The following is a 12500-nucleotide window of genomic DNA, read 5'->3' as shown; positions in this document are numbered from 1 at the left end:
TTCTGGAAGATGAGAAACGGGCCAAGAGAAACACCGAGTCAGTTTGTGTTGTGAAATAGTGAGGTATACTTGAGGAACTGACAGGCTGTTGTTTTTTGGAGGGGTTTTTTTGGCCAAGTAAAACACCCCTCGCTCACAGCAGGTCTGTGATATCAGAGTTCCAGAGCTGGAGAAACGGAAACTAGCTATTCTCTTCTTTCTTTCAGACAAAACCGTTCGAAAGATTCATACAGCGCTATTCATATTATCAACCAGTCCGAATGGGTTAGGAGGTTATTTTTTTAAACGCTAGACAAAAAAAAACCCTGGCTATTAGTTAATACGACTCGGGTTATCCTTTTTAACTAGTAACTGTATTTAACATAATAAAGATAAAAACTGATCCAGAGTATAAGGGCAGAGCAGCTCATTACCTCCGTAAACACGAGGCTAACATGGCTAACATTAGATGAATGAGAAACTTCTAGCTAGTGTAGTGCTTTGTATCTTGCGGCTAAGACTGGTTCTACATCTTGCTAGTTTGTAAACCAGTTAATCTCCTATCACGACGTACACCTGTAAGACCAGTGTGAGTGCACAAACAGGAAGATAAACTTCCCTCAGTGAAGCACGGTGGTGGGAGCATCAGGTTACACATTACCCTTGTCCTGTTCTTTACGCCACGGACTAATCCCCACTTTACTCGGGCTTCACGTACAGTCTCCTCACAGTTCTGCCATATTCCTTCCATTATTAAATAAATAAATAAACGTACTGTCGTTCCACAGGATGTATAAAGTTTGGGATCTTCCTGCATGATGCAATGTGTAACTTTTTTTCCCCTTTTTTAAAAAAATTTTTGCAGCAAGAACGCTGAAGCCAAAGTATCTAATATTTTAGCCCCGCCTACATGTCCCAGGCTCAGATCATGTGGTACCTGGATAAGAAGGGAAACCAAATTCAGCACAGGTACTGAAATACAGCACAGAGGTGGAAATAGCGAGAGTGTGGAGGATCATGGGTAATCTGCCAAGCTGACCAGGTGGAAAACTGTCCTGCTTAGACAAACACGTTAGCTGTCAATCTAACCAGACCAACAGCTTAACTGCTAACCGAGTGGTAGTTAAAAAAAGGGCACAGGTTTTGGCCCTTATCTCTGCCCACACACAGACAGACAGACAGACACACACACACACACACACACACACGAACCCTTTTGGCTTCCCACTATAATTAGTTTCACTTATTGTCCTCATTCTATTACAATTATATAAGTGCATTCCTGTGCCTGTGTATGTGTCTGTGTGTGTGTGTGTATATGTATGTGTGTGTGTCTGTGTGTGTGTGTGTGTATATGTATGTGTGTGTGTCTGTGTGTGTGTATGTATGTGTGTGTCTGTGTGTGTGTGTGTGGTGTCAACCATTATATATCACCAGACCAGGACTTTCTGGAAATGCGCGGGTGGAACAAAACAAAGCATCTGATGCTGACTCTAAATGTTTCCACAAAGAGTGACATGACAAAGTGTGTGTGTGTGTGTGTGTGTGTGTGTGTGTGTGTGTGTGTGTGTGCATTCCAGTCTCTCCATTACTGTGTATTTGCCTGCTGCTGTTATGATGACATCATCCTGTTGCTTTTCTTCACACACACACACACACACACACACACACACACACACACTTCACATATGACTATTGGGCATTTTTATGGAAATTCACCTGAAGGTTAGATATTCACCCCTCCCTCCCTCCCTCTCTCCCTCTCTCTCTCTCTCCCTCCCTCTCCCTCCCTCTCTCTCTCTCTCTCTCTCTCTCCCTCCCTCTCCCTCCCCCTCTCCCTCTCTCTCCCTCCCTCCCTCCCTCCCTCCCTCCCCCCCTCCCTCCCTCTCTCCCTCTCTCCCTCCCTCCCTCCCCCTCCCTCTCTCCCTCCCTCCCTCCCCCTCTCCCTCCCTCTCTCCCTCCCTCCCTCATCTCCCAGTTCATTACGACACTCTCGGTCACTTAATAGAGATGAGGGATAAAAAGAAAACACCCCAAACACAGAGCGGGTGTGGGAGGAGAGGAGAAAATCACGGATCTAGATGAAAAATAAGTCCATTACAAAACATTAAGAATACAGCGTGGTCACATGACTACACTTTGGTGGTGTTGTACGGTTAGAGAGCGTGGAATAAGCCACTCTGTGGTGTGCGGTTATAGTAAAATAATAAACGACGGTGCGATGCGATGAAGAGTTACAGTCTCCACTCGGAAGTTGATTATTTTCCTCAGAACTCTCACACGAACCTACAATACGCCGAAAGTGTTCACACGATTTTACTCCCAACATGCAGTCCGGACAGAACCGCTCTCCAAGTCGTAACTCCTATATCCGAGTTGGAAAATTCCCAGCAATTTTACTGCAAAATAACTCTTTATTAAAAACTGAAATAATCTTAAAGCATGTTACACACACACACACACACACACACACACACACACACGGCAGAAACCCCACACTGCTCATCACCCTGAGAACACCATCCCCTCAGTGAAGCACGGTGCTGGGAGCATCAGGTTACACATTACCCTTGTCCTCTTGGTTAGTTCTCTGACTAATCCCCTCTTTACCCGGTCTTTCTTTACTTGGCAACACACAGCTGATTGCTAATTCTAGCTAGCTTTATATTTGCCAGACGTGAAGATGCTACACGAAGCTCTTTCTCCTCCGAGATAAAGCAGTTTTAGTCACAACATAACATCAGTGCAGTCCAATATGGTGTTAAAGTCAGCAAACGCGTGACGTGCTCTTCTCCAACGTTCTACCCAGGCTTTCAGCTCAAAACAGCACGAAAACAAAGTGAAGGTGGAGAAGCTCTGGGTTTAATAAGAGCGCTCGAGTTTTAAACAAACAAAGCAGTCAGTACAATAAATCAACAAATCAGACGTTAGAGAAACTAAAACCAGGTGATTATTTTCAGTCTTGGACTGGCTGTAAACACGGCAGCGAGGGACTGAGTAAGATTTTCCGAGACCCAGCTGTGCCGAGAGTTCGTGCTGGACGTTCTCTCAGCACGGGAACGTCCTCGTGAGGAAACACGTCACATGGATATGCTCAGAGAAGTTCAGTATTAACCCCGAGGTCACGCAGGAACACGAGCAGGAACGCGGCTGGGACTCACAGGGACCTGCTGAACATCAGTCAGCAGAATCTTCATGGTATTTTACCATCAACAACACCTCAAGTGTTAAGGATCAGGACAGCTGCTAAACCTGAGGGTCCTTAAAGTACAGACGCACAGGCTGATGGTGAGAATATCGGAACCTGCCAAAAAATGTCTCCATAACAATCCTTGGAAAAAAGCGAGGTCACAACTTTAGCTCACAATTTACAGAGTGAGAAGGAAAGAAGGGGGAGAAGGACAAAGACACACACACACACACACACACACACACACACACACACACACACACAGAGCTGCTATCCCCATCTGGCTCACAGTCCTCTTAAAGCCCTAAAGCCTTTCTAAACCTGCTGGAAGTCTTTATGAGGCGCCGCTCACGTCCCAGAATGCCTCAGAACTCAGATGGACAAAACGTTCAACAACAACATTCCAGAATAATTCTTTCATTTCTTTTAGAATTTTTCAGAAAGATTTTTAAAAAGTCTGGTTTTTTTCCTCTTTTCTTTTCACTATAGTGATGTGACGGTTCAGCTCGGGCTTTACCCCAAACCCCCGACCGTCCTCCAGACCGCCTCTGATCTGCTCCACAAACATCACAGATGACCAGACTAACTCAGAGAGAAGGAATGAGAGCAACATGTCCTGCATTACGAAAAACAAATCCTCAACCAGCAAACCTGGATTTAACAAATATCTACAGATCTCAGAAATCCAAACGAGAGTACCAAACCCAAACCCAGACCCAGACCCAGAATCAACAAATCCTCAACCAGCAAACCTGGATCTAATGATTCCACACTGAACACATGCTGAATAAACAAATCCTGTTTTAAAGGTCTAATCTAATGAACAAATACAGAATTACCAAAGGTCATACTGAACAAGTCCAGGTTTATATTATATATATATATATCTCCAGGATAAACAAATACTACAGAGTGAATTCATGGATTAACATTTAACAAATCCAGAAGGAATAAAAGTGAAAGTGAACAGATCCTCATGTAAGAGATCCAGACTGAACAATAATAATAATAATAATAATAATAATAATAATAATAATGAACAAATCCAGAACTAAGAGCTCTATAATCTGTGGTCTTTATGGATCATTAAGCCCTTATGCAGAGCGCTGTACTTTAGAATAAGAGTTTTATTTAAAAGTTAAATAAACTGAAATGCTGAGTGAAGAGGAGCAGGGGAACATGCCCAGCAGGCTGAGGATCTCAGTACTGACTTTAGAAACAGTTCTGAAAGTGGACATGAGGGAGAACTTTCCCAGATGACTGCTATGACCATCAGGACACGTTATAACACGTTATTGCACACACACGCACTCTGTAGTCACTTCATGCACGGATACACACTTCTGCATGAAGTGTGTGTGTGTGTGTGTGTGTGTGTGTGTGTGTGTGTGTCCCTAATCGCGTTATTCCATCTTAACTCTGATCTACACACACGCACGAGCTCAGAACCCGACTGCGCGCGCACACGATGCAAAACAAACTTCCAGCACTGATGCACTAAAGATGCACGAGACACAGACACGCGCCGCCATTTTATACATCTGTACATACCCATAGTGGCTCCTCTGATAATTCTCTGCAGCGAGGAAATCACAGCGAGCAGCAGACTGAGAGAGAGTGTGTGTGAGAGAGTGTGTGAGAGTGTGTGTGTGAGAGAGAGAGTACTTGACATGCAGACCGCTACTTTAGGAGGACTCCCTCCGACGTCACACAGCGAGCCACGCCCACTCCATATTCACGCCTGCAGTGCGTGATGGAGGCGGCAGAGGGCGCGCGCCGCCACAGAGTATAAACATGGACGCCTTTATGTTCTGGTTTATTTGTTTTGTTTTGGGTTTTTTTTTTTTGCCGTAAAGCTTTGTGATAAATACCTTTAAGCTGCTTAAGTCAGTGATTGATGTCTAAATCACTCGGAGGCTGTGCTGTTACAGGAAAATAATGAACGCCAGCAGTTACCAGAGTCTCTACTGTTACCATACCAACCACATCCTGAAGGGTTTTATTCCTCTTACATACAATCTCTTAGTGCTTTTCGTTCAACCGTTTAATGCTGTGAGACATCTGCAAAACTATTTATCACTTTCTGTTCTCACTTACACTACACACACACACACACACACACACACACACACACAAATAATAATAATAATAATAATCAGCACCTTCTGACCAATCAGATTCAAGAATTCAGCGGTGCTGTGGTGTAACCGTAGTGAAGGTAGTCGGGTTGTTTTTAGCTTTCTTCAGTGTTATTAAACCTCTATGAGCGACGCCCATATTTTTTCAAATCTTCCTATTAATAAGAATAATCTTACTGGATGTTATCAGTAAAACCTAGTGCACGCTGCTCAATTTCAGCCCCGATTTCCCAGACTAACTTTCTTTTTTTAAAGAAATAAAATAAAAGTAGCTCCAGATGATTTTCATCTCTATGTACATCTTTTCTAGCTTGATGTCCCCATCTCAAACTGGGTTGATGAGACAAACATTAACAAAAGTCCTCAGTTACCAGACTTTTGACCAAGCAGCAGCTCTTGGAAATCAGGTAGCAGCCAAATTTAGGCTAATAATAGATCCTGCTCCCCAGTCACTGGTCAAGAGAAGTATTATGACCTTACTTTACAAATCACAAGAATCTGAAATGAGTATCAGATCTGCAGCTTGTCTCTACCACCACCATCAACACATACTCCACCTCCACCACCACCTGCACCACCACCACCACCTCTACCACTACCTCCACCACCACCACCACTACCACCACAAACTCCACCACCAACACCACCACCACCACAAACTCCACCACTACCACCACCTCCACCACCACCTCTACCACTACCTCCACCACCACCACCACCACTACCACCACAAACTCCACCACCAACACCACCACCACCACAAACTCCACCACTACCACAACCTCCACCACCACCACCACCTCTACCACCACCTCCACCACCACCACCACCACCTCTACCACTACCTCCACCACCACCACCACCACTACCACCACAAACTCCACCACCAACACCACCACCACCACAAACTCCACCACTACCACAACCTCCACCACTACCACAACCTCCACCACCACCACCATAACCACCACAAACTCCACATCATCTTCCCTATAGCTTCCTCAGGTTCCTCATCCTTTTATTCCATATTCTAATGTTTACAGTGGGAGTATCTCTTGAACTAGTGTAGGTTTTGTAAACCCACATCTTGCACAAAATATTGAGGTGTGATCTGTACAGTTCTGAATATAGAATGTTCTGAATAAATAATTTAAACAAAGTTTCAAGCCTTTGTTTCACAGTAAAGAGCGACATCGCAGTTATCACACAAACAGTATAAAAGGTATGTTGTACAAGGACTCAGTGAGACCGGAATTCAAAACGACATGTGGGTTTTTCTAACACAGTTCTATCATTTTCATTAATAATCACACTTCACATCAATCCAGACAAACAGTACACACATAGGCATATCAATGGGTATTGATACTGTAGCTCTGGTCTCCAGGTACCAGGTACCTTCAGTTATTTTTAAAGGTACGCTGTATTCACATTTTCAGCCAGTACTTACTGCACAAGTAAGATATGAGAAATAGCTGTTTAACTTTTTATAATGGAATAAACATACTGGGCAAGCTGTTTTTTACATAAGTCTCAGAACTTTTGGAGCAGTCTCACGGAGGGTTCCCTACGACACAAACATCTGTTGTAGACATTTCCTGGAGTTGTGGGGGTTGCGAAAAACACAGATGTGCAACGCACACACTTTCTGTCTCAAACCAGCTCAGAGAGATTAAACATATAAAAGACCATATGAAGGATCAACCAAAGGAAAGAACGATGAGGTAAAAATGTTCTAGGAATGAGACGGAAGAAATCATTAACAAGTGACACACGCTGCAGTGATGGAGTGCGTAGTAACAGAGTGGCGGAAAAGTCCACAGATGGACGGCATAATGGATTCTACAGAAGGGGGAGAGAGAGAGAGAGAGAGAGAGAGAGAGAGAGAGAGAGAAAGCAAACACGCTCCTCCCCATTGCAACCCTACTCAGTCCAAGCTAACGCACTTCATTTAAAAACAAGTTGCAGACGTTATAAAGAATGAGACACTATTTAAAAGAGGGAAACAAGCAGAAATAAAGTTTCATGATGTTGCTGATTAATTAATACTGCATACTCATACTCGTACTCCATCTGGGGGGAAAACGGTATTGATGCATCCCTAGTTTCTATTTTCTGTCTTCATGCCATTGTAATCTCATCTTTGATTTGAAACCACCACCAGAAGGCAAAACTCTTCAAGATATGTGTATATTTTACAATATAATATTTTACCAGAGGTAACAAGCTGGAGGTATTCGGAACCGGCCTCTCGATCATGGAGCGGATGAGTTCAGCTGCTTCGCGTCGGCAGAGTGAGTTATAGCTGTTCTCCAGGGCCGGTGGTGGGATTCCAATGATTTACTGAGGACTGCTGATAACCCACTGTAGACCTTCCTTGTTGGAAGTGACAAAATGCAGGCATACTATGCATGGTGCCATGGTAGAACATCAGAAGAAGCCATTAGGGTGGGGTATGTGGGGTAATTTCACCATGCGCTGCTACACTGGAGCAAACTCAGCCCACCTGGTGCCGTCAACCTCATCCATATCTCCAGCATGACGAGTGGAAGCTTATCTTGAGGCTCTAGAAATATCTGGTTATGCCCTATGGCTGGCCGATGCCGAGTCTCTGTCCCAGCTCTTTGTCAATATCTTCATTGACCTGCAGGTTTGTTGTTCTCTACAATGATGACATTCTGGTGTAACCATCAAGTCTGTCTTAGTCTTAGCCTCACTCTGTCACACCTGAGTATGTGAGTCACCAGGGAAGTCCGTGCCATAAAACTGGCCCTGCAGAGTGGAGGCACTGGCCTTCAGCGCTGTAGTCACTGACGACGGCGATCTGGAGTACTTCAGGTGATGCCCAGTGTCCCACAAAAGCCAATGCTCTTTCTTGACTCTATGATGTTAGACCAAGTGACCAAACCTCAGATATCATATCAGCCTACCACAGCAGCTGTACTATCCACCAATCCACCCGTAAAGTTCACGGCACACACACTACCAGCTTAAGTCACACACACTGGCAGCATAATTTCCATTCTTATGTGCAAATATATGTTTCTGTGACGCCTAGACACCTCCTGCTGGAATGCTGGAGCCTCGGATTATACCCCAGTGGCCCTGGTCACGTGACGGCCATGCTGATGTACTATACTGTACACTATATAATTAAACGTATGTCTCGGTTACTGCTGCTGTGTTTGAATTCAACCACAGAGGGGCATCAGTGCGTCAAGTCATGATGAGAGGACTTTCCATTAGATCAAGGACCGTCCATTGTCATAATTATAAATACAGATAATTAATGCTATATTACACCTTGATTCCCACGGGGACCAGCCCAATGTCCCCACAAAGTCCAAACTGTCAGGTATTCCTGTCCTTTTGGGGACATTTCATCCACACATACACACACACTTCTAACACACTGTTAAATGTTGTGGTTTCCTAGCGACTCATTGGGTTCACTCCTCTGTATGTGTGTGTGTGTGTGTGTGTGTGTGTGTGTGTGTATGTGTGTGTGTGTGTGTGTTACGCTCCTCATCAACACTCATTAAACACCAACACACTCCATTTAGCACTTATGTACATTAATGAAGCATTATGGAGACTAGAGATTCAGACACGTTAGACACTGCCGATTTCTGAGAAAGACGTTTTATGATTTGTCCGTCATGAGAATCTCCAATCCTATTATTGACGTTCCTATGGCCTTGTTACCATGGAAACAATGTTTACGGCCCTACAGCGGTCTAAAAATGACTTGCGTGTGGGAGACGAGACACAAATGTTACACAAATGCTGCCATTGGTTTTATGTTTATTTTTGTAAATCTCATATTTGTTGACCGAGACCACGGATTATATTTGGATTTTAGTGATCCACTTGTAACCTTTACACACACTACACTACTACACTATAGTATATGATGAGAGGAGTGTGTGTGTGTGTGTGTGTGAGAGAGAGAGAGAGACTATTCATTCATGCCTAGCTATGTATTTAGTAAGTATTTAACAGCTTCTAAGACGATTAAACTCTCGTGTTATAAGAATGGTTAGCTTGTTAGTTTTACAGATTGTTCACGCAGTGCTCCAGTTACGTAAAAACTTACAGTACGCACATGTTTATGTTAAAACCTTTATAATGTAATGTTCTCTAACAACTGAACAAATTTATTCCTAAATCGTTCTCAAGAGCATATATGCAAGAAATATGGTGTTCGTGAAAATCCTGCGAATGTTCAGCTTATATGCTGAATACGGATTTGTTAAACGTGTGTGTGGAGTTTGCATGCTCTCCCCGTGCTTTCGGGGTTTCCTCAGGGTTCTCCGGTTTCCTCCACCAGTCCAAAGACATGCATACTATGCTGTTTGGCATGTCCAACATGTCTGTAGTGTGTGAATGGGAGTGTGATTGTGCCCTGGATGGATTGGCACCCCATGCAGGGTGTACCCCGCCCTGTACCCCATAAGGATAAGCGGTATAGAAAATGGATGGATGGTCTGAAAGAAAATAATCCATACAATAGCTTTTAAATTAGGACAAATGTAATGGCACCCTATAAAAGGATGCGGTCGTGTGTGTCTACGGTAGCTGATGCACTGACTGCACGTAGGAGGCGCTCTTTCACCGTTTAATCATTTTCAGTATTTTGTGAGATTTGCCTGTAGCTAATGTTTGTTTGGCCATGAAAACATTCACATACAACTTCACTAGAGTCTTTACTAAGATCAATAAAGGACACACAATGAGTGACTCTGCTGATATGTTTGACACATAACCTTCCTAGTGTGTGTGTGGGTGTGTGTGTGTGTGTGTGTGTGAGATGTGAGATGAAGAGTCAACTCTAAGGTGGTAGCTATGAGGAGCACTGTGTTTCCACAGCAACCAGAGAGAAGAGGAAATGAAACAAATATGAATGACTCCCTGATGAAAACGTGCACACACACACACACACACACACACACACACACACACACACACACACACTCGGTTTCAACATGAAAGTAAAACCACACCCATGTACACATTTTAATTGAAATTAAAATGAAATTCAACTCTGTAATTTTAAAAGAGATGTGTCTGTGTGTGTGTTTATGTTTGTGTTTGTGTTTGTGTTTGTGTTTATGTTTATGTTTGTGTTTGTGTTTGTGTTTATGTTTGTGTTTGGCCGGACTGCCTCAGAGCCGCAGGACACGTGGGGAAAAACCCAGATAAAATATAATTTTCTCTGTAAAGTGGATTGCAAGATTTATTTATGACACTCCCACACAATATTTCATTATATGGATTGGTTACAGATGCAAATCAAGCCAGTGAGCTTTTAGGTATGATTATTAGGCATGAACACACACACACACACACACACACACACACACACACTTTGTTTATTGCTGGAGCGTATTGGAGGAAACAGAAGGAGATATGTACGGAGAGAACACCCCGAATAAACCACAGATAGAGACTCTCCTAGGAATCGTTGCAATTTTGTAATATTTTGGACTCGAGGCCACAAAGTCACTTGGATTTGTCCATTTTCCTTCTAACTCTTGGATATGATTTATGAAAATCTGATGTATAGCTGATTCTCAAGGACCATTCCATGCTGAGTTAACCCTTGCACTCTTTCTTGGAAGTGGAATAATCGAAGCCGTCAGCGATATGATGAGTGATGACCTATGGACGTGTCCACTCTTATCTGCAAACGGCCGGCGTGGGTGCAGGTTTTCATTCCAACCGAGCAGGAGCCACACCTGATTCCAGCTGTTTAATCAGCTGACCTTGGCTTTCAGTAGACTCGGGTGTGGCGTCTGCAGGGTTGGAATGAAAACCTGCACCACACCGGCCCTTTCCGGATAAGATTGGACACCTCAGGATTACATAAGTTAATACAAACCAGTTAAATACTCACAAAGACGTGGAGTCCTGAGGAGCTCCTGGGGAAACGTTCACCGAGCCATAAGACATAAGTAAATATTTGTATGGCAGTTTATTTCCCCTCATTGCTCTCGCTGGTCCTGACGAGGTTGTGTGTGCTGTACAGATCCACTGTCATGCTCCCTGCCTTTGTTCTACAGCTGCATTTTACTGTCACTTCACTGAATCTGCTGCAGATCAATGCAGGGACAGAAACCGGCCATGGCAGGCAAGATAGAGAGATGAATGCACCAAGGTCAGAGTCTCCATCACATATTCTTCCCTGGCACAGGTTTGGGCCACTGGTAGATAAAGCCGACCATGTGGGTAGTGAAAATCCAGTGAAAATCCTGGGACACTCAATAATGCCTTTTTCCCACTGAAGATCCCACTGAAGATGCTTTCGCATGGTTGATCTCCACTGCGTCGCGCTCAGATATCCAGTCCATCTCCACTGCTTCAAGGCTAGTGACAGGGTGGGGTTTTCTGGCCCTTATTTAATGATCAGATTGTATAGCATGTTTTTTGTTTAAATAAATTGGATAGTTAAATCTCTGTCCAAGTGAATCGTTCTTAATGTGACATGTCACCTGAGGTGACACCTGAGAGACCTCCACCTCACAGGTTCTCCTCGACAGTAACCAGAGCCTCAGAAGCCATCCAATTTGATTGATTGACTGATTTACATGTTAACTCAGTGACTAATCTAAAACACTTCCTGATATTGGATTGATTGGACCTGATGCTACAGCAGCACAGTGAGCTCAGGGCATTTTTACAGGGACTTATGGAAATGTACCAGTGTTTGGTCAGACGGTCTATTCTCTACAATCAATAGTGCAGCCCCCTCTGGGAGGAATCATTTCCAGGATTTGTTCATGTGTCTTTTACACACACACACACGCACACACACACACACACACACACACACACACAAACACACACACAAACAAACACACACACTTACTCACACACAAACACACACACTTACTCACACACACACACACACACACACACACACACACACGTCATTCCTTAAACCAAGATATTATCTTTAAAGAAGATTTTAAAGTGAAAGAACTGATCGTTTCTCTTTTAGAACGAGGCTTAATAATCTTACAGTAAATCTATGGATATTATTTGTTTCGCAGTGGGGAACTAGGAGACATTAGGGAAAAATATGGAGATTAAGACTAATTACTAGTAGACTAGGAGAACAAGGAGCGGCAACAAAGAGCTGAAGCAGCAGAGGCACTGGCTGAGAGCGGGTCGACAGCAGGGCTATCGCTATG

General features: G+C 43.7%; 1 protein-coding gene across 2 annotated transcripts in view; it reads right to left on the bottom strand.

Moving 5' to 3' along the window:
- gpm6bb (glycoprotein M6Bb) overlaps positions 1-4850 on the bottom strand; it is a 33608-nt gene extending 28758 nt beyond the window's left edge. For both annotated transcript variants that reach the window (XM_053627845.1, XM_053627846.1), the window contains exon 1: positions 4721-4850. In XM_053627845.1, the coding sequence (XP_053483820.1) occupies positions 4721-4841 (121 nt within the window). In that variant the 5' untranslated portion in view covers positions 4842-4850. The remainder of the gene's footprint in view (positions 1-4720) is intronic.
- Positions 4851-12500: the final 7650 nt, after the last annotated feature.

Source organism: Ictalurus furcatus, chromosome 6 (genome assembly GCF_023375685.1).
Source record: "Ictalurus furcatus strain D&B chromosome 6, Billie_1.0, whole genome shotgun sequence".
Taxonomy (NCBI): domain Eukaryota; kingdom Metazoa; phylum Chordata; class Actinopteri; order Siluriformes; family Ictaluridae; genus Ictalurus; species Ictalurus furcatus.
The sequence above is the reverse complement of the archived record's forward strand: the minus strand, read 5'-3'. Positions and strand labels throughout refer to the sequence as shown.